Genomic DNA, 23472 nt, shown 5'->3' with positions numbered 1-23472 from the left:
TAACTTAAAGCTAATTTCTAAGGCTGTCCCGAATGCCATTCTTTGGGTTCCGGAGCTTTGCAAGTAATCAACAGCTAATGTTCGGTGCTTCAGTGGCGGCGGGGGTGCATGACTCAGGCTGGACTCAGCCAGACATTTCTCCGTTCTCAGCTGCGATGGACAGCATAGTGGTACATCATGTCTTTCGATTTGTATTAAAGGCATTAATTGTTAGGATTCTGTTGTCCTACAGTATTGTTGTTTGAATTATTTGTTAATAAAATACATTTTCCAGGAGGTTTGGTGTATTTGATGCATGTCTGTAATCCCGAGGGATTTGGTTGAATGAGGTCCTATCTATGCACTTCCTGTGACATAACAAAAGCTTGTGACATTTTTTTCTTGTCATGGATAAATTATAGATCTATATAAACGCTCATAATAAAAGATTCCAAATCCGAGACAACAGCCGAAAAAGCGCATTGAAACAGAAGCGCAGAAACAGCATACTAGCTCCAACAAATTTGAGATTTATATTTATAAGATTCATATTTATTTATAATTTCTTTATTGTCATTTCTCAGTACTCGAGAATTTTGTCACTGCATTTAACCCTTCCTATACACTAGGAACAGTGGGCAGACGCAGCACAGTGTGCAGGGACCAACTCCAATTCCAGATTTCAGTCACCTAATAGCCTAAGTCCATAACGTTTTACAACCTGAACCCAACAAAACAACCTAATGAAAAAAATTTTTTTTTGAAGGCTCCCCCCCTTTTCTCTCCAATTGTACTTGGCCAACTACCCCATTCTTCCGAGCCGTCCCGGTCGTTGCAGACTACCACATGCTTCCTCCAATACATGTGGAGTCGCCAGCTGCTTCTTTTCACCTGACAGTGAGGAGTTTTGTCAGGCAGATGTAGCGCATAGGAGGATCACGCTATTCCCCCAGTTCCCCCTCCCCACTGAACAAGCGTCCCGACTAACCAGAGGAGGCGCTAGTGCAGCAACTAGGACACATACCCACATCCAGCTTCCCACCCACAGACATGGCAATTGTGTCTGTAGGGATGCCCGACCAAGCCTGAGGTAACACGGGGATTCGAATCAGGGATCCCCGTGTTGGTAGGCAATGGAATAGACCACCATGCCACCCAGACAGCATAACAAAAATACTTTTAATGAGACAGCCATAACAGTAGGCTTAACAGTGTAATACTCCAATATTTTTCTGGCAAAGAAATCACAAATCACGCAAAAATACAATTATTATTTTTACCAATTACCAACACAGCCACTGAGGATGCACAAGCCAATGCATTCTTAGTGCTGGTCCCAAGCCTGGATAAATAGGAAGGGTTGCATCAGGAAGGGCATCTGGCGTAAAACCTTTGCCAAATAAAATATGCAGATCATAAATCCGATTTCCATACCGGATTGGTCAAAGCCTGGGTTACCAACGACCACCACTGGTACTGTTGGCCAGCAGGGTGCCGGTGGAAACTATGCTACTATTGGGTGAAGAAGAAGGAGATGGGGGAGGCATGTCCAGAGGAGAAAGGGGAGAAAGAAGGGTAAGAGTGTGGAGGTTCACGTGATCCTCCCACGCGCTACGTCCCCCTGGTGACACTCCTCACTGTCAGGTGAAAAGAAGAGGCTGGTGACTCCACATGTATCAGAGGAGGCATGTGGTAGTCTGCAGCCCTCCCCAGATCAGCAGAGGGGGTGGAGCAGCAACCAGGATGGCTCAGAGAGTGGGGTGACTGGCCAGGTACAATTGGGGAGAAAAATGACGGGGGAATACTTGGGGTCAACTCTTTGAAGTAACTGGGAGTACAGAAGAGAGGTGAAGAAGAGAGTGCAGGCAGGGTGGAATGGGTGGAGAAGAGTGTCAGGAGTGATTTACAACAGGTGGGTACCAGCAAGAGTTAAAGGGAAGGTTTACAAGATGGTAGTAAGACCAGCTATGTTGTATGGTTTGGAGACAGTGGCATTGACAAAAAGACAGGAGGCAGAGCTGGAGGTGGCAGAGTTGAAGATGCTAAGATTTTCACTGGGAGTGATGAAGAAGGACAGGATTAGGATTGAGTATATTAGAGGCACAGCTAAAGTTGAACGGTTTGGAGACAACGCAAGAGAGACAAGACTGAGATGGTTTGGACATTTGCTGAGGAGAGATGCTGGGTATATTGGGAGAAGGATGCTGAATATGGAGCTGCCAGGGAAGAGAAAAAGAAGAAGGCCAAAGAAGAGGTTTATGGATGTGGTGAGGGAGGACATGCACGTGGCTGGCGTGACAGAGGAAGATGCAGAGGACAGGAAGAGAGGGGAACGGACGATCCGCTGTGGCAACCCCTAATGGGAGCAGCTGAAAGTAGTTGTAGTACTAATTACCGACACAGTAAAGAACGAAAAATAAATGAACGAACTGTAATATAACAACAGCAGCACAGCTGAGGTCTTCAGCATTGTGTCTTCCCTTTAACAGCCAAGGTGAACTGAAGCGGGATGTCACTGCTGTGAGAAGGATGTCCCGCACCCAAGCTGAGACGGTACATATTTCCACATTTTAACAGTGCAATCAAAAAGTATAAATATAGTACAAGAATGTGCCAGCGAAATGTATTTTTGCAGTTCATCTTTACTGATAGCCTACATTTAGCACCAAAAAACAAAAAACAAAAAAACACGAATATCCGAATCCCAAAATTGAAAACTGAATACCTACCCAACAAATGAATATCCAGATAGCCGAATATTTGGGTCCAGCCCAACTAATTTCATTTTATTTTTTTACAACCTGGGCCTTATTTTCATAGTTTTTGCCATCACGCAAATCGGTTATATAATCTTACTTACTGGAGTCACTGTGGAGATGTTGGACACAGGACAACTAGTCGAAACAAACAGGTTTACAAAGGCATCTTACGGGATCATGGAATATGATTGTCAGACATGTTTCATCAAGTCAAATTTAACACAATTATCTAAACCACACACACGGAAGTGTAAACAAAATTGAGAGTTTGAAGTTATTACTCAAAATGTCCAATATTATTAACAATGGATGACCACATTACTGAGCTACATCCTGGTTGAACTTCAAGGAATGACCATCTTACTTATCATAGGCAGTAATGATCATAGATTAACTGGCCAGCGCAATGAGAAGTCACAGACAATGGGAAATCATGTACAGTCTGAGGCAATAGCTTTTTTTTTAGGACTATATTCCAGGGCCCCATAAGACGCAATTGTAAAGCTGTGTCGAGGGTTAGTTCCATTTCTGAGATCTCCACAATGAAGCTGGTGTATAAAATGGTATCATAACCAATTTGCAAGATGGCAAAATCTACGAAAATATGACCCGGGTTGTAAAAAATAAAAAAGGAATCATACTTTAAGTTTACTATACAAGGAAATGTGGTTACTTGAGTTCAAGTACTTGACAAATTAGGTCAACATTGCAAAACAGTTCTTCCCACATATGAGTGTGCCTTGTGTTGCCCTTACCGATCCATTGCTGTTTTCCAGGTCGCTGCCGCCAAACTCAAACTCCAAGATTAGAAACAGTTGCTCCTTTTCAAAGAAATCTAAACAAAGAGACACAGAGACACACCAGGCCAAGGTGATCAGACAATCAAAACATGACCTGCACCCCATTAAAACCTAGGTAAGCACTAGGAACAGTACAAATATATGAATTCAGGGTTTTTTGATCATAACCACATATTGCTTATCTAGAGCAGCTGTTAGGAACAGGAAATTATATATCACTCCCTCAACTTTTGTCTTAGCTAGATTTCTAAAAACATGTTACATGGCTCTCTCCTGCAACAGGAATTGTGGATGCAGCCAATGTGTAATGTTGGGAATTAACACAGAGTTGGTGAAAAAAAGACATGATACAAGTGTATATATTTGTTACTTCCACTGACCTGGTCTGTCATTCTCAGAGCCTTTTTGTTGGTCAAAGGCATCCCAGACTTTGAGGAGGGCTGGAGGATAGCAGCCTCTTACACAGTGAAGACTGGGTGGGAGAAACAGACCCATCATCTGACAATTACATTCAAAACTACATTGGATGTACTGTGAAATGTGACTAAAGGAGGCACTTGGGCATTGGTAGAGGTTAGTTAGTTAGTTAGTTAGTTAGTTAGTTAGTTAGTTAGTTAGTTAGAGAGAAAACTCACTCATTGAGTCCAATGAAGCCACAAGTCTGATTGTGCTGCTTTTCTTTAAGGGAACTCAGCTCCCTGGTAAAAAACAAAACAAAACAAAACACATCAATCATCACACTAAAGTGAATCATTTAGTCATTGATGCCCAGCTGTTACATTGAAGAGTGACTTAAATGTCTTGGCAGCTCTAAACCTATTCCTCAAGTGGACTCTTATACCCCCTGGCTAGAGGAGTGCACTTATTAGAGTGTAGCTCTCTGCCAGGCATATGTATTAGAGCTGTGAACGAATGCCAAAAATAGGCCTCGAACGAATAACGAATATTACACACTGAGGTTCGAATGGCATTCGAATACCTTGAATTTGCATATCACCCCCAAAAATCAATACAGAGAGAGTAAGTCTATTGTAGCCCGTGTTTTTATTAACAGCATATTTATGACAACATACAACTCCAGCACATTGTCCGCACATATTAGTCCAAAAACTGTTGTTGAGCACCCCTAAACATAAAATAAATCTGACTAGGAAAAGGCCAGATGATGTTAACTAGGGCCTACTCTAAGTAACATACAAGTAAAATAAATCTGACTAGGAAAAGGCCAGATGGTGTTAACGAATTTACCGTAAGTAACATAGGCATAGTAAATTATCCATGACCCACGGGGCTTAAAAAAATAAAATCAAGAGTCCTACTCACTGTAGTAGTATAAGAAGTTTTGCTAATAGTGGTTTGCGAGAAAAACCAAAGCGTCCACGTGTTCAGACTCGAGAGCGCTCCTTTTTTTGGTGACTATGTTTCCCGCATCAGAAAAGACACGCTCAGAGCGCACGGATGTCCCTGGCACGGCGAGGTATCTCTGAGCCATCTTCCCGAGGTGTGGATATTTTCCGGAACCACACGCCTTCCACCAGAGAAGTGGGTTTTGGTTGGCAGGTATCGGGACTTCAGATTCATAGTTGTTCATCTCTTTCTTGAGGTTTGATGTTGTGGAGTATGAATGACTCTCGCAGGAGATGTGCTAGTGCTAGTGCTAGCGCTTGGGTCACAGCCAACGTTCTTCTCGGATTCCGCCATTTCCTGTGTTCTATGAGCCCGCCCGCTCGGCGTGGGAACTGACGAGAGCTTTTTAATTTCCGGTTTTACTACGGATGTAGGCTATGCTTATTTTCATAAAATACGTTTCACGAAACCATCATTTATTTCCATTTAAACGTGTGTGCATTAATAATAATAATATTAATAAGGGGGAAAAATATATAAAAAAAATATATTACAAAAAATCGAATTTCATATTTTCATATTCAAATTCGAATATTATTACCATAATTCGAATGTACATTCGAATTTCAAATGCTATCTGACAGGCCTAATATGTATCTCTCCTTCTCCGGTGTTCGAACTTGGTGAAACACATCCTTTTTTCACCTACTGGAAAAAAGTGTTCTTCCTGCCATTATTAGACTTTTGCGCAGTGCCCAAATCAATTTAATGGGAAATATATATATATAAGAAAAAAGTTTTTAATATGCAGCACTCAAGTTAAAAAATTCTACCTAATAACATTTTGCCGGTCAGTCTGTGGCTGCACAGCCTACTAGGCAGACTCTCGCACGAATGCGACCAAGTCTGACATGAAATGACAAAAGATCAGGCGATCATAATTTCAAAGCCCTTATTAAAAGACTTCAAATGTGTTTAACACTAGAACGACCGGGATTTCACTCCTACCTAAAACGACCATAGATGGTCAAAATGACAGCCGGTTTTTAAACTCTATATTCTGTCAACATAAATACCCAATTGAGATGTAAATGCATTGCATATCCTAACAGGCATTGCGTATGTCTGTTAGGAAACGACTGCTGCTGCCTGGCAGTTGGTGCCCGTGCGCGATTACTGCCGACTCAACAATGCAACGACACCGGACCACTAACCAGTCCCAAACATCCAGGACTTTTCTGCCCACCTGGCTGGAAATATCATCTTTTCCAAAGTGGACCTCGTCCATGGATAACATCAGGTGTCTGTCCACTTACTGGATATCCCCAAAATGGCGGTGATCGCCCCATTTGGACTGTTCGAGTTCCTGCGCATGCCGTTCGGCCTCAACAATGCTGCGCAGACATTCCAGTGCTTCATGGATTTCGTTCTACAGGATCTGCTTTTCATCTTTGTCTATCTAGACGACAACCTCATTGCCAACACCTCCAAAGCGGAAAACCTGTCTCACCTTCGGACACTTTTCGAGCGGCTCAGCCAGCACGGGCTGATCGTCAACCCAGCCAAGTGCCAGTTTGGGCTGACCACCATCGACTTCCTCGGACACCGAATCACCATAGACGGGGCGGTACCCCTCCCGTAAGGTGGACACTGTTGTGAACTTCCAGTGACCACTCACAGTTAAGTCCCTGCAGGAGTTCTTCGGCATGGTGAACTTTTACCACCGCTTTATCCCCCGAGCTGCTTAACTCATGTGACACCCGTACAAGGCCCTGAAAGGCAGGCCATCAAACATACTGTGGACTGGTCCCCAGAGAGGGACAAGGCATTTGTGGGTGCTAAGACTGCTTTGGCTGACGCAACAATGCCAGCGCTACAGTCACCCAAAGCTCCGATAGCCATTACCACGGACACTTTGCACTATGCAACTGGTGTGGTGCACGAGCAGTGGGTGAACGGTGCTTGGCAGTCTTGATGCATGCTCAAAAATCCAGGTAAGAAAATCAAAGAAGGTTGAATCAGTTCATCTTGATACAATGGTTATTGACAGCTATATTTCATCACTCAACTAAGTGACATCTTCAGTCTAAACTGACTGCGTGTATCCCCACCCCTTATAAACAATACAGTTGCATAATGACCGAAACCAATGATCAGTTTCATATCAGTGCTTGGCAGCCGCTTGCTTTCTTCAGCCAACAGTTACGCCCCAGCGAACGGAAATAGAGTACCTTCAATCAGGAGCTTCTCACCGTTCGACACATCCGTTCCCTGCTGAAGGCCCACCAGTTCATGGCGTTTGTGGATCACAAACCACTGATGTTCACCATGGCCAAGGTGGCTGAGCTGTGGTCCGCCCACCAGCAGAGACCGCTCTCCTACATCTCAGGAGTTCACCATGGATGCACAACATTTTGCTGGCAAAACCCACCCACTGCCTCTCCCGGGCCATCGTAAAGGCCATCCACTTGGGACCTGACTATGGCCACATGGCAGCTGACCAGGCCGCCAACCCGGACGCGCAGGCTTTGATGATGGCTGTCACTGGGATGTAGTTAGAGGATGTGGCTTTTGCCGATGCTGGTACCACGCTCCTGTGCGACAGAATGGATGTGGCATGTTTTCGACGTTGTCCATAGCCTCTCCCACCTGGGCAAAAAGCCTTCACAAAGACACACAGGTGGCAGCCAAGTTCAACTGACACTGGCTCAAAAAAGACGTGCGAGACTGGGCTGACACCTGTGTGGAGTGCCAGTTCTCTAAAAGTGCACCGCCACACCAAAGCCCCTCTGGCGCATTTCCCCGTGCCTGAAAGGAGATTTGACCACGTAAACGTGGATCTAGTGGGCCCCCTGCCCCTACCACGGTTTTATTTACCTCCTCACAATGGTGGACAGGACCCCTCGATGGCTGGAAGCCATCCCACTGTTGTCGACGACGTCCACGGAGGTAGCCTGGGCATTCATTGGGACCTGGGTCGCCCGTTTCAGCACTCCATCAGACCTCTCCTCCGACCAGGGATCACAGTTTATGTCTGAGCTCTGGAACGCAGTCGCAGAGAGCCTAGGGGTGAAGCTCCTCCGCACCACCCGCAGGCCAATGGGTTGTGCGAGCAGTTTCATTGCTCTATGAAAGATGCTCTTCGGGCAAGCCTCAAGGACTGCAGGTGGGTCAACAGGCTCCCATGGATTATGCTGGGCCTCAGGACCACCCCTAAGGAGGACCTCCAGTCCTTGGCCGCTGAACTGGTTTACGGCCAGTTGCTGCGGGTACCAGGGGATTTTGCCCCCAACACCACGGCTCCCTGGTCTGCAGCCCACCAACACACCATGCTTCCGGATAACGCCAGAGGTTTTGCACCGGTCCCCACTTTGCAACACGGCCTCCCATAGTCTCATGTCCCCACAAGTCTGGTCAGAATACATTTTCATCGGCCATGACACCCACTGTGGACCCCTGCAGCCTGCCTACGATGCCCTGTTCCATATCCTGGAGACCGGAAATGAGCACTTTGTTGTGGACGTCGGTGGCAAGCTGGAACGCATTTCCGTGGATTGCCTCAAACCTGCTCACTTGGACTTGTACTGACCCGTTGGACTGGCCCAGCCCCCCATGGTGGGGGCGCCCTCCTACCAGGCCCCCACCCCCCAACAAGGCCCCCAAGAATCTTTCACCCCCACCCTACCCCCATGTCGCCGCAGAGTCCCTAAAGCCCCTCCAGAGGGAGCCCCTGCCCCTGCTCCCATTCCGGCCGGGCCATCCATCCCCTGCCGTGTTAACTTCCTGTTATGGTGAATTCTGGGGAACATGTGTAGTGGGCACTTAATGGACTTATGGACATAATTCACCATAGCCAATTGTTTGTATAAGTTGACGTGCTCATTTTAGGAGTTCGGGGTGTAGCCATGGTAACGCAGCGCCAATTTGGGGGAAGTGGGGTGTGCAAAAATAATAAATGGCACACACGTTGGTGTAGTCAAAGAAAGAAGTTTTTCCTCTGCTTTCTCACAACTTCCACAAGGGCGAATTAATCTTGGTGCATCCAGTGTTCCTCCAGTTCTCCTGTGTTGAGATCAGCAGTGAATATTTGCTGGCTTGAGAAATATGAGCAACTTCTTGTTTACTTTCAAGACTCATACCTGAATACATAATGTTTTGTTTTTGACATTGTCACTGCCCAATCCAAGTCAACCTTAGATGTGAGTCGCGCATGTCCATGGTTGACTCAGCTCAGGCAGCGACAGAGAGCAGCATTGGTTGAGTGAGCTAAAGAGTGAATGAAGAGAGGGAGTGGCAATATCGAGAATAAATGTTTTTCGAAGGTTCTGAATCCTCGTAACCACGAGCGGTTCTTCGTCATACAATCATAACTGTGCACAAAAAATTTTAAGCTGATAGGTCCAGTAGTTTTTGTGAGATTAGCCATGGACACACTCACGCACGCGCATGCACACACACACACATGCACACACACACACACACACTAAACGCATAATCCCCTCCAGGCTACCGCCTGGCAGAGACAATAAAAAGGATGGACAATTTCAGTTACAGATTTTAGAAAGCCATGTAATTGTACGATTTCAAAAAAAATTATATTTGCTTTCATAATTGCTCCCACATATGAATGAGATTACTACTGGTGTGTCAGTGGCTGTAATACTATGGGAGCAAGAGGAGACTGTGCAGTTAAGAGCAAGAATCTCCAAACGGACTGAAAAAATGTGAGTGAGACAACTCAATAACATTCTTTAGTCCCACATCAACTACTGTCCAGGTGCTTTTCCACAATGTAGCCAACAAAGTACCATAGTGTTACTGCCACTCCATTTTTTCATGCACTAGTGTGAAGCAGTGTGTTAGTGAGGCTCAGGTCCGTGCACTGGTTACTTGGAAATGATGATCTCATGAAGGATTTCTCCAAAGGTCTTCTGGTCTTCACCATTCACCTTGTCACTGCCTTCCACAGGAATGATCTATCAGGACAAGAACCATTGTTTTAGAGTATATTACATAAATATACGGAAGTAACACAACTCTAAAGGGAAACACCACAATGCTTTTCGTTACCTTAAACCTCAAGTCTAATAAGATCAAATTTTGAGTTATTTTTTAAGAAAGATACTTCTGTGCACTTTCAAATATTTAAAACAAATTTTGCCCTTCAAACGTGAAATAAAATCCAAATAACCTTTTACCATTAACGGTCGTAAGAAGACCATTTTACCAACACATTTAAGAGTTTAACAGTGCAGTTTTGATGCAGTACAGAAGGCTAAACATCACACATTTGGCCTTTTTGTGATGCTAAGGCCTGACACAAACACAACCACAAGCACCTTGAGCGCCACTTTTTTTCCAGATGTGTTGGTGGTGGAGAAGACCTCTCCGAAGGCACCCTCCCCTATTTTTCTACACCGTTTAATATGCTGGGGGAGAATACACTCCTCCCAGGGTAGAGGCCCTTGCTGGCCACACTCAGCATACACCTTCTCTGCATCCGATAGTTCAGTATCCTTGCACATAGCCTGTAAAGATCAAAGCATACACAGAGCCAGGGGTTGATCTGAGTAGTCTGTGGATTTTCTGTGATGAGTATGTGAGTAATCTAGTGTTAAGCTATGTGTAGTGCTCTGTCAATATATATACAAGATTTACCCAATACGAGATATGATAAAATGTAATGGTGCAGAGAATTTATATCAGAGACGCTGAAATAGATGTTAGTAGGTTACCTACATACATGCCTGAGGTAGATGGACATGACAGATCGTACCAGTATACGTACAATGTACAGAGCAGTATATACAATATTTTTTTTTATAATATAATAGATTTTAGGAAGTGGGAATTTTCCTTTTTTATTGCCCGTGTGTTTGTTTGTATGCCTCTGCATAGAAACTTTCTATAAAGGGAGGCAAGTGGAGTGAAAATTCCAGAGAGGAATTCAACAGCATATTACACGGTTAGCATTAGCCTCCTGTTAATATATGTGCACATATTAGGGATGTACAGGGTTAACTGACTAGTTGTTTAAACATTAAGAAATGTGCCAAACGGTGTCAAACATACCAGTTGTTTAAACAAAAATCATTTCTGTATTGAATACACGTTTTAAGGAAAAGCTGTTACATATACATTTTTTCATTTATGATAAAGTAATAAATGTGTCTTTAAACCACCAGTTGTAGTTATAGTTATATATATTACATATTATTGTAAGAAATCAGATCAAATAAGTCTTACAAGCGTAAGATTAAAATATAAGATAACAACCGATGGGCAGGGGGTTGAAAGAGAATGTTGCCAGTCAGCTGTGAGCCAGGATTCCTTATGGAAAGTCAAATGGAACATTGTCAAGACACATTACAACATGCTATTTAAATATTTTAAAGGACATGACCTGGAACTAGTCTGTTTACTGTCTGTAACTGTCCCTAAATAATGGCTATACAAATAGCAATTCCGAATATCATAGCAAAATGCTTCTGCAATCGAATTTATTTCATATTTCCACTCTGCACAAAGCCTCACCCCACTTATGTCAGCTTTAAATTTACAAAAAAATCCATCACTGAACAAATATCATCAAACCATTATTGCTAATCTATTTATATCAGTGATGGTAATATTTAACTGGTGATAATTTTATAAAAAACCAGAGCAGAAAACCGGAATGTCAGAGTGCACGTTCTTTTCCTTTGAGCATGAATGGTGCCCGCGTTGGGCATGGATGACCAACTGAGTGGTGTGCATGCACAACCTCCTAAATCCCATCTAAATTACATCAGTTTGGTTGCTTTATTTTTTAGACTAGTTTGTTTACAGGTTACATAATTGTCAAGTAAATGGATTTGATGCTTAAAATGCCCATCCTAGTACTTATTATTCAATGTGCATGCTTGTTTTGCAAAAGTTGCAGATGATGTACTCTGTGTGTACGTACCAGAGAATCTCTGTTGTGCAGCTGTGATACAAAATGCTTGGGGATTGATGTTTGAAGGGGTGTAGCAAAGAGCTCCTGCCTCACATCTGATAAAGGAAGTCTCCCTGGGGTGAGTGTCAGTGACACTAGGAGAAGAGGAAAAGACAGGAGCGAGAGGAACTCAAACACTTAAAACTTCTGCATCTTGCAATTTCCCAACAAATAAATTCTAGAACTGAATGCCCCAGGGCAATCATGCATATACTACCCTTGGTCTTGCGGTGAACTGAGATGGCCGCTTTGAGGCGGCTCCAGGTGCGAGTGCCTGGGGTGAAGTCAGTCAATAACGAGACGTCCAAAAGACTTGCTCTCAAAGGAGTAGACGACACTACACTGGCACCATGCAGCAGGTTCTCAGGAAACATCTTTAAACAGAATTTGGTTTAGTCTTTTTTGTTTCATTTGAAGACACAGCACTCAGCGTGTTAGAAAGACTATTACTGTTTAACAGAATGTGTCTGTTTCTTAATGTCAGAGAAAAGTGATTGTAAAGTTTCACAAACAGGCTATTGTTTTTGCTGGGTGTGTGTATTTTTCACACAACCCAGCCACTGAGGATGCACAAGCCAGTGCATTCTTAATGTCGGCCCCAAGCCTGGATAAATGGGGAGGGCTGCATCAGGAAGGGCACCCAGTGTAAAACCTTTGCTATATCAAATATGTAGATCATAAATTAGATTTCCATACCGGATCGGTCGAAGCTCAGGTTACTAATGACTGCCACCGGTACTGTTGGCCAGTAGGGTGCCAGTGGAAACTATGCTACTGTTGGGTGAAGGAGAAGCAGAGTGGGAGGCATGTCCAGAGGCAGCAGGACAGCAGGAAGGGTAGGAATGTGGAGGTGAGAGTCAGAACTTTGAATGCTGGCACTATGACTGGTAAAGGGACAGAGCTGGCTGATATGATGGAGAGAAGGAAGGTAAATATACTGTGTGCAAAAGACCAGGTGGAAGGGAAGTAAGGCCAGGAACATCAGAGGTGGGTTCAAACTCTTCTACCATGGTGTGGATAGGAGGTTAAATGAGGTAGGGGTAATTCTCAAGGATGAGTATGTCAAGAGTGTGGAGGTGAAGAGAGTGTCGGACACAGTGATGAACATAAAGCTGGTGTGTGTGTGATGAATGTTATTGGTGCATATGCCCCGCAAGTTGGGTCCGAGATGGAAGAGAAAGAAGAATTCTGGAGTGAGTTGGATGAAGTGCTGAAGAGTGTACCGAAGGAGGACAGAGAGGTGATTGGAGCGGACTTCAATGGGCATGTTGGTGAAGGCAACAGAGGTGATGAAGAAGTGATGCACAGGTATGGTGTCAAGGAGAAGAATGTGGAAGGACAGATGATGGTGGATTTTGCGAAAAGGATGTAAATGGCTGTGGTGAATACATATTTCAAGAAGAGGGAGGAACACAGGGTGACATGAGAGTGGAGGAAGGTGCACACAGGTAGACTATATCTTATGTAAGAGGTGCGATCTGAAAGGGATGGGAGACTGCAAGGTGGTGACGGGAGAACGTAGCTAGGCAGCATCAGATGGTGGTCTGAAGGATCACTTTGGCGATCAAGAAGAGGAAGAGAGTAAAGGCAGGGCCAAGGATCAAATGGTGGAAGTTGAAGAAGGAAGACTGTTGTGTAGAGTTCAGGGAAGTGTTAAGACAGGCACTGGGTGGTAGTGAAGAGTTGCCGGATGGCTGGGCAGCTACTGCAAAAATAGTGAAGGAGACAGCTAGGAAGGTACTTGGTGTGTCATCTGGGCAAAGGCAGGAAGCCAAGAGACTTGGTGGTGGAATGAGGAAGTACAGCAAATTCTACAGAGGGAGAGGTTGGCAAAGAAGAATTGGGATAGTCAGAGAGATGAAGAAAGTAGACAGAAGTACAAGGAGATGCGGCATAAGGCAAAGAGAGAGATAGCGAAGGCAAAGGAAAAGGGATATGGTGAGTTGTATTAGCGGTTGGATACTAAGGAAGGAGAAAAGGACCAGCAAGCATTAAAAGGAAGGTCAACAAAATAGTGGTAAGACCAGCCATGTTATATGGTTTGGAGACAGTGGCACTGTCCAAAAAGACAGGAGGCGAAGCTGGAGGTGGCACAGTTGAAGATTTTCGTTGGGAGCGACAAAGAAGGACAGGATTAGCAACAAGTATATTAAAAGGACAGCTCAGGTTGGACGGTTTGGAGACAAAGCAACAAAGGCAAAATTGAGATGGTTTGGACATGTGTTGAGGAGATGCTGGTTATATTGGGAGAAGGATGCTGAATATGGAGCTGCAAGGGAAGAGGAAAAGAGGAAGGCCAAAGAGGAGGTTTATGGATGTGGTGAGGGAGGGCATGCTCGAGTGGCTGGCATGACAGAGGAAGATACAGAAGACAGGAAGATAGAAAACAGGCGATCCGCTGTGGCAACCCCTAATGGGAGCAGCCAAAAGTAGTAGTAGTAGTAGTTGTAGTAGTAGTAGTGTGCCTTAATGCATGAGCAATAATCCAGATAAGAAAATCAAAGAAGCTTGAATCAGTTCATCTGGATGTTTATTGACAGATATGTCTCATCACTCAACTAAGTGACATCTTCAGTCTACACTGACTGCAGGTATTGCCACCCCTTATAAACAATACAGTACAATACAGTTGCCTAGCTATCGAAACCAATGACCAGTTTCATATGCAAATATGGGTGTGACCATTAACTAGAGTTTTGATGGCCATGTGTACTATTCAGAGAGGATTGGGGAATAGTTGCAATCACAGCATTGTACGATGGCGACAGATGTACACTTAGCCCCCCCCCCCTTGGTTCAGGGGTAGTCGTACCCTCTTAACATAAATTATCTCCTTGACTCCCCGTTCAAACCATCGTTCGTTCCTCCCTATCAAGAATGTGCACATCCTCATCCTTGAAAGAGTGGCCACTGGCCTGTAGCTGGGTGTAGACTGCAGAGTCCTGGTCTGATGTGTTAGCTCTCCTGTGTTTTGCCATTCTTTTGGCCAGCATCTGTTTAGTTTCCCCAATCAGACGCTGGCCAAAAGAACGGCACAACATAGGAGAGCTAACATGTCAGGCCAGGATTCTGCAGTCTACACCCATCTACAGGACAGTGGCCACTCTTTCAAGGATGAGGGTGAGGGTGAGGATGTGCACATCCTTGATAGGGAGGAACTATGGTTTGAACAGGGAGTCAAAGAGGCCATCTATAGGGCATCCGGGTAGCGTAGCAGTCTTTTCCGTTGCCTACCAACACGGGGATCGCCAGATCAAATCCCTGTGTTACCTCTGGCTTGGTCGGGCGTCACTACGGATACAATTGGCCGTGTCTGTGGATGAGAAGTAGCATGTGGGTATGTTTCCTTGTCGCTGCACTAGTGCCTCCTCTGGTCGGTCAGGGTGCCTGTTCGGGGGGGCGGGGTAACTGGGGGGAATAGCATGATCCTCCCATGCACTACGTCCCCCTGGCAAAACTCCTCACTGTCAGGTGAAAAGAAGCAGTGGGTGACTCCACGTGTATCGGAGGAGACATGTGGTAGTCTGCAGCCCTCCCCGGATCACCAGAGGGGGTGGAGCAGCAACCGGGACAGCTCAGACGAGTAGGGCAATTGGTTGGATACAATTGGGGAGAAAAAGAGGGGGAAAAAAAGAGGCCATCTATGTTAAGAGGGAACGACCATCCCCAAACTGGGGGGGGGGGGGCTAAGAGTACATCTGTTGCCATCTTACAATGCTGTGATTGCAACAACTCCCCAATCCTCTGTGAATAGTACATATGGCCATCAACACTCTAATTAATGGTCACACCCTCTGTGAATAATACACATGGCCATCGAAACGCTAACTAATGGTCGCACCTATATATTTTTACATGAAACTGGTCGTTGGTATCAGTCGTTATCCATCTGTTGCCATCTTACAATAGTGTGATTGCAACATTCCCTAATCCTCTGTGAATATTACACATGGCCTTTGAAACTCTAGTTAATGGTCACACCCATATTTGCATATGAAAGTGGTCACTGGTTTCGGTCATTAGGCAACTGTATTGTACTGTATTGTTTATAAGGGGTAGGGACACATGCAGTTAGTTTAGACTGAAGATGTCACTTAATTGAGTGATGAAACATATCGGTCAATAAACATATCCAGATGAACTGATTCAACCTTCTCTAAGTAGAAGTGTGCACTTTTCTCACATTGGGTTGTATATCCTGTGTAGACAGTAGTTCAGTGAAGCTGCAGTCTCTAGCCATAAAATCTCCTCTCAGTGCAGGTTGGCTCTGGTGAGCGTGTGTACTCCTGTTGCCTTTGTTTTTCCAGCGACTCATATCGAGTCCACTCACGCAGGCCTTCCTGTTTATCCTAGACTTGCTCTGAGACATACTCTTTTTCTTTCTCTTCCCTTTAAGAATCTGTGAGTCCTTCCTTTTTTTGATTGGAACATCACAAGGGCTTCCCAAGGATTTCCCAACTGCACCCTCTAAATGATTAAAGGGGCTCTTTTTCTTAAAAGTGTTCCTGGAAACTGTATAATTGTGGAGATCGTCGACGTGAGCATTGTTGTCTTGCTCGGACTGGTGGCTATTCTTCATCCCACTGGCAGACTGACCATCACCGTCTGAGCTAGAGATGTCTGTTGACAATGTTTGTGTTTTGTTTTTGAGTTGCAGAGTTCCAGTCAGCTGAGACGGTATATCTCTCTTCACCTTGAGTTTACACTTCTTATCAAGGCATTTCAGCTTCAGTGTGTCTGTGAACGCTGTAGCAGTATCTTCAGACCCTTGTGATGAAAACAGTTTCTTGAGCTGAACCATGCATTTCACAGTCGGACATTTCTCCTTCAGCATGGCTGTGAGTGCTGCCATCTTCTTTCCAGTCTCTGGGTCAGTGCACTGTGTCTTGTTGATGCAACAGCTGTAATCCCTTGACTGTGTCTCACTTATATATATACCAGATGTGTCACTTATAGGTACAAAACTGTCGATGTGGACAATTGATGTGTTCGTAACTTCCGACAATGGATGGCCAGAGAATTCCTCTTGATTGGTTGTTTGGTTATTCAAGCAGCCAAAGAAAACTGATGGTAAGGAATTGCTGATTAGACCTTCACCCGCTGAGTATACAGGGACAATCGAGTCACCACTGTCTAACAACTGTGAATGGTTTGGAGCGTCATTGCTGGTCACACCTTCATCCAGCTTTTGTGGAGGGTCAGAAGTTTGACCTCCTTCCACAGACCATGAATGGTCGGACTCTTGCCAGCTCTCAAATGAGCTCAAGTAGTCCAGACTGGACGAATATGTGGTTTGACTGAGAAGCAGAGCCACTAACTGTTCATCCAGTCTCTTCAGCTGCACTGTGCAGTGCTTGCTCAAACAATCCATCTTATGACACTCTAACAGCCACTCCAGCCCTGCTGTTGCTGACAGAAAATGGCTACTGCCATTAGTTTCGTCACCTTGGATTTCAGTGCCTTCATTTTGGCTCTTGTCTCCTTCATAGATGCTCATATTCCTGGTCATGCTCCTCCTTTTTACTGCAAGTGAATCCGGTGGCTTTTCACATTGGTGTGTGCTTTGGTCCTTCTGTGGCTCACCCAGGGTTGAAACCTGCTTACCCCCATAAATGGGCTCCTTGACTGATGCAGCAGGTGATGGAGAGAAGGGGTCCCGAGGTGGGCCTGAGTCTTCTTGGGATGAACTTGAAAAAACAATATGGCTCATCAAAATTGAAGGTTGATGTTGAATGGGAGAGCTTTTAACATGTGGTTGTTTATAGAGGGGAAAGTTCGAGGGTGTGGAGCATAAGAGGGGTTTCCTGGGGTAGGGTTCAATGCTTTGATCTGGAGATTCATCGAGGGAGGACTCTCTGAACAATAGATTGGTGGTGGAGTCGGCATTCCCTGGGTCATTGACAGAGTTCTCAGCACTTGAGAATATCAGCGCTCCAGGGGCTGGCTGCTTGGATGGCTGAGGAATTCCTTCGTTGCCACAACCGCCTTGCACAAGGATACTGTCATCAGAGGAGCTGAACACAAAGACCGGATTTTCATGGAGTTTAGGTTTGGAAGTCAGAGTTTGCTTAAGCCGTGTGACAAAGCGTCCATGAGAAGGATGGGCAGCACTGAGAGGAATAAGGGAAAATATGAGAGAGTGAGAGGCAGATGATTTAAAAACAAAAAAAAACAAAACAAAAAAAACAAAAAAACACCTGAAGGCTGTGTTTATATAAAGCACTATTTATTGGACTTGAATGAATTAGTTGACAGAAAGACTGATGAGTTAAATACTTACACAGAATGGTTCTTCCTTTGTACAGCAATCTTGCAATGTTTGAGGTCAGATATCGAGTTCACCTCACTCTCACTGGTGTCTACAAATTTCAGGGCTTTCCGTCTCAACGAGCGTCCAGGCCGGGTGACAATCTTACTTTTCCTGTTGATAAACAGAAAAGAGAGCATTCCTTAATTTCAGAAATATAAGGAACAAAAACAAAAACCTACCTGCTGCAAATATGTCAGCATACCTTAATGACTCAAAAGGCAAGCATTTGACTGCAAAGTTGACAGTCTGAAAGATCCCAGTAGAATGATCCGAGCAAGGAAAAAGTGATATAAACTCACTGACTGCTACTGGTCAAGGCACCAAACATCCATCTGCCCCAGTCGAGCTGATCAGTAGCCAACAGTAAAATACCGCGGTAAACGTATGTGCAGCTCAAAAGTGAATGGATGTTTGTGTGAATCCCTCCCTCCTTCCTCATGCAACTAGTTCAATGACAGTTTTTGTAGGTATGAATATATTCTAAAGCCTCAATCAGACAGGATGAGTTTCTCTAGGAGAGGTCAGGTAAAAATGATTCATCATATTCCGTCTGGACAGGTCACCTTAGTATTTTTCCCCCTTCAACCCAAGTAAAATTTCTAGCCTCAAATACCTACCGTTTTTCAGCAAACTCAAAAGTACTGATAATGTTAGTGCGCTGATAAAGTTAGTCTAGTCTGAGAGACTAAGCCTGTACTTTGATGTAATTTATATTGCTTATAATATAAATGGATGTTAAGAAAAATGCAATCTTTGCACTTCATCCAGTCACATGTTGTACAAACGGAGGGGCAAAACTTACATACCCTCTCCCAAATGGACTCAAACTTTGTGTATGGCGTTTGGTAATTGACTCTGAAACCATGGGTCCGCCCCAAATAGATTTGAGGGAAAAGGTTTTCTCATCCAAACGTTTTGTTTTTCGCATTTCTAGATGCCATGTTGGCTTTTAGATTTCAATTAATGTGCAACTGACATCTACATCCAGGCATGTCCAACAACTGCACTCCACGGTAAAATGCACCTCAAGCAACATCTGAAAGGTTAGTACTAATCTATTAATGCATGCGAATACCCATCCAACAAGAACTTACATCTTTATCTCCACCAAGCGGTAGCCTGGAGAGGATTATGTGTTTGGTCGCATATCTGTGTGTGTGTGTGTATGTGTTTGTGTGTATCTGTCCGCAGATAATCTAAAGTTTTGACTGTGTTATCAAGAAAACACTTGTTCTCACTACCATAGCTGACACTCCTCAGTCACTCTCTAGCTCACTCAGCCAATGCTGCTCCCCGTCGCTGCCCAATCTGAGTCAACTGTAGATGTGAGTGGCGCATGTACACGGTTGACTTAGATTGGGCAGTGACAGTGTAGGAGTCTTGAAAGTAAACGAGAAATCCCAAGTCAGCAAAGCATTCACTGCTGATCTCAGCACGGGAGAACTGGAGGAACACTACTACTACTACTACTACTTTCGGCTGCTCCCGTTAGGGGTCGCCACAGCGGATCATCCGTTTCTATTTCTTCCTGTCTTCTGCGTCTTCCTCTGTCACACCAGCCACCTGCATGTCTTCCCTCATCACATCCATAAACCTCCTCTTTGGCCTTCCTCTTTTCCTCTTCCCTGGCAGCTCCATATTCAGTATCCTTCTCCCAATATACCCAGCATCTCTCCTCCACACATGTCCAAGCCATCTCAAACTTGCCTCTCCTGCTTTGTCTCCAAACCGTCCAACCTGAGCGGTCCCTCTAATATAATCGTTCCTAATCCTGTCCTTCTTCGTTACTCCCAGTGAAAATCTTAGCATCTTCAACTCTGCCACCTCCAGCTCCGCCTCCTGTCTTTTCGTCAGTGCCACTGTCTCCAAACCATATAACATAGCTGGTCTCACAACCATCTTGTAAACCTTCCCCTTAACTCTTGCTGGTAACCTTCTGTTGCAAATCACTCCTGACACTCTTTTCCACCCTTTCCACCTTGCCTGCACTCTCTTCTTCACCTCTCTTCTACACTCCCCATTACTTTGGACAGTTGACCCCAAGTATTTTAACTCATACACCTTCCTCAGCTCTACTCCTTGCATCCTCACCATTCCACTGTCCTCCCTCTCATTCACACATAGGTATTCTGTCCTGGGCAATAATTAATCCATCCATCCATTATCCAAACCGCTTATCCTGCTCAGGGTCACAGGGATGCTGGAGCCTATCCCAGCAGTCATTGGGCGGCAGGCAGGGAAACACCCTGGACAGGCCACCAGTCCATCACGGGGCCCCCACACACACACACACACACACTTAGGGACAATTTAGTATAGCCGATTCACCTGACCGACATGTCTTTGGACTGTGGGAGGAAACAAGAGCACCCGGAGGAAACTCACACAGACACGGAGAGAACATGCAAACTCCACACAGAGGACGACCCCCAAGGTTGGATTATTCCGGGGCTCAAACCCAGGACCTTCTTGCTTTGAGGCGACCGCGCTAACCACTGCACCACCGTGCCGCCCCCAAGTGTTAGCTTTTACAGCAAATTCTATCCAAAGGACAGAACTGTTAAGGGCTCATGAGCTATGAGCATATTTTGAATACTGCAGGGAAATAAGAAGGATACTTTAACTAAGCCTGTGATCAGCTAACAGCATTCCATTGCTTTACAGTTTATGAGTGGCTAGTGTCAACAATGCAGATTTTTTAGACATAGCAAAAAACCCTGCATAACAGACAGGCAGCCACCAGCAGGTGGAGGCACAAGTGAAAAAACACATCCACACCAGATTCAAGCTCCCAAGACTTTGGTTTGGTGTTTAGAACAGTGGTCATGTGGGCCATGACTCTGCAGACTTGCATTCAAACCAAACTCTACACCAGCTGCCTTCACTGATAAGTCCCCTCTCTCCAGTTGAAATTGTGCCATAGTAATAACAATGTGCAATAATTCATTATCATTTTTTTTATCATCTTTCAGTGGTGCTGCATCAGAACGCACAGATAGTGTCTTAATAATATAAGACAATTTTGTAGTCTAAGTTAATAACAAGAATCTATTCCCTAAAATTTCTCACAAAATGAGATCTGAAATATTTGTGTATTATTTGAAAACTAGTTTCAGTTTGATATTATGCTTCAAATGACCAAACAGTGAAAGTTCAATGTGACAAACCTCAGTTGGATTCTTAAATATGGTGTAAACACTGTGATATATATTGATAACACGTACATTTCCCGAAAATATTTGCCATATCACACTGCACTACTACGTGTTTACTTTCTCTGTTGCACCACTTGATCCAAGCTTTTTGCTTAGTTTCTGACAAACGTGGAATCCTCTTAATTAATGCATTCTGTCATACCTGTAACGTTTTCATACCAACCTGGCCGGCGTGTTCTGCTGAGTGAGACAAGGACGAGGAGAAGGGGAGGATATGTAGACGTTAGATTTATTCTCCTCATCACTGTCCTCCATTTGACGAACCACTGCTTTTCTCCTGGCAGGTCGCAGTCTTCCTCGATTGGCAAAACTGCTGCTTTCCTCTCTGAGAAAACATTTTGGAAGAATTGAAGTGTTGGCCGATGAAGGGGAGAAGAGATGAAAGGAGATGTAAATGAGATGCATGCAAGAATAATGACAATGTAGCGCCAGATAAAGAGCCGATGAGCAGCAAATGTTAATTTTAACGTGTCTTGCAAAAACAAGTCAGTTACATCGGAAAAATCACATAGACTTATGTATCCCATGCACACTAAAAATGGTGCTTTTGGGCACGTAGAACAGTGAATCATGCTGTTCATTTTAACATACCTTATCCCGGTGGGTTTGGTTTTTTCATTGGTGGACAAATCCAAGTTTGGAGAATCGAAAATTTGCTTACGATTTTCTATTGCAATCCAGGGAGAAAGCACTCGGCGTTTTTTGCTGTAGGTCTTCAACAATACATGCTTGCATTGGTTCTTCATCTTCCGACTCGGCTTTGACGTCAAATTATATCGATAAAAGAACCTTGATTCAAAAGAACAGAAAAGGAGTAATCCCTTGATTAAGTCGGTTAACGCTAGCCAGCCAGCATTGCGCAGAGCAGACGTTAACTGACATGCAGTGCGACAGCCCTTGTTAGATCAAACCTTGTTATTGAACCGATAACTATAAGCAGTAAAGCTTACTGTGATTATTTCAAACTGTTGGTCAATTTTACAAGGACAATCGTTACTCCAACTCTCTAAAAACGAAACATATCTTGCTTGTGTGTCCTCACGAACCCGCTTCCTGTTCAAATGGCAGTTTGAAATGATTTGGTCAGACAGACGGAAGTTGGTCATGTTGAGAGGGCCGAGCGCAGCGCAGCGCTACCTGCTGCCCTGGAGCGGTTTTACGAGGAATGGCGAAGCCACGTCCTCTAGTGGTCGCGTTTCGACCGGAGAACAACCTGCGTCCATCTATTTGTTGACTTATTTTCGAAATATGATTACAAAATATATACCAGAATTGGAATTGCAGCGGGTTTTTTTTGTTTTTTGTTTTGAAAATATACTGGCGGCCTGTCCAGGGTGTCACCCCGCCTGCCCTCCAACGGCTGCTGGAATAGGCTCCAGCATCCCTGCGACCCTGAGAGCAGGATAAACGGTTCAGATATTGGATGGATGGATGGATGGATACAGCAATGAAATACTAACTGATAAAAAAACATTATGAACAATTTATTTTTTCTCCAACTGCAGAGATAATCAATATAGGCGATTCAAATCTAATTGGCATCGCTGCCTTAATATTGCAACGTAGCCTAGGTTTTCACTTGAAAAAACAAACAAAAACAAAATTACTTCTTTCCCCTATAGATTTTGAGGGGGACTATTTGGAAATGTTAAAGTCCAAGACCCCAAAAACCTTCCTCTTCCAGGCCGACCTTATTCCTTAAATGGTTTCTAAGCGTTGGGACTTGCCAACTGTTACTAATCATCTAACATCATTATTGGTGTCGTCTGTTACTACAATGCCACACACACACACACACACACACACACACACACACACACACACACACACACACACACACACACATATATACACACACACACACACACACACATATATATACATATACATACATACATATATACATACATACATACATATATACATATATACACACATATACATACATACATACATACATACATACATACATATATATATATATATGGCAGTATGTATGTATGTGTGTGTGTAATATACTATATATATGTGTGTGTGTGTGTGTACCTAGCACAACAAATAAGGAAATCTGTGTTTGGTAGATTAT

General features: G+C 44.2%; 1 protein-coding gene across 1 annotated transcript in view; it reads right to left on the bottom strand.

Moving 5' to 3' along the window:
- Nucleotides 1-23472, bottom strand: part of haspin (histone H3 associated protein kinase) — a 56288-nt gene that overhangs the window by 5077 nt on the left and 27739 nt on the right. The window contains 10 exon segments of the mRNA XM_056280509.1: nt 3494-3573; nt 3919-4010; nt 4174-4236; nt 9776-9861; nt 10225-10413; nt 11832-11956; nt 12079-12235; nt 16045-17971; nt 18142-18282; nt 18374-18417. Of these exon segments, the coding sequence (XP_056136484.1) occupies nt 3494-3573; nt 3919-4010; nt 4174-4236; nt 9776-9861; nt 10225-10413; nt 11832-11956; nt 12079-12235; nt 16045-17971; nt 18142-18282; nt 18374-18417 (2904 nt within the window).

The sequence above is a fragment of the Lampris incognitus genome, chromosome 5 (genome assembly GCF_029633865.1).
Source record: "Lampris incognitus isolate fLamInc1 chromosome 5, fLamInc1.hap2, whole genome shotgun sequence".
Lineage (NCBI taxonomy): Eukaryota > Metazoa > Chordata > Actinopteri > Lampriformes > Lampridae > Lampris > Lampris incognitus.
Note: the sequence above shows the minus strand (reverse complement) of the source record. Positions and strands in the feature narration are given on the sequence as shown.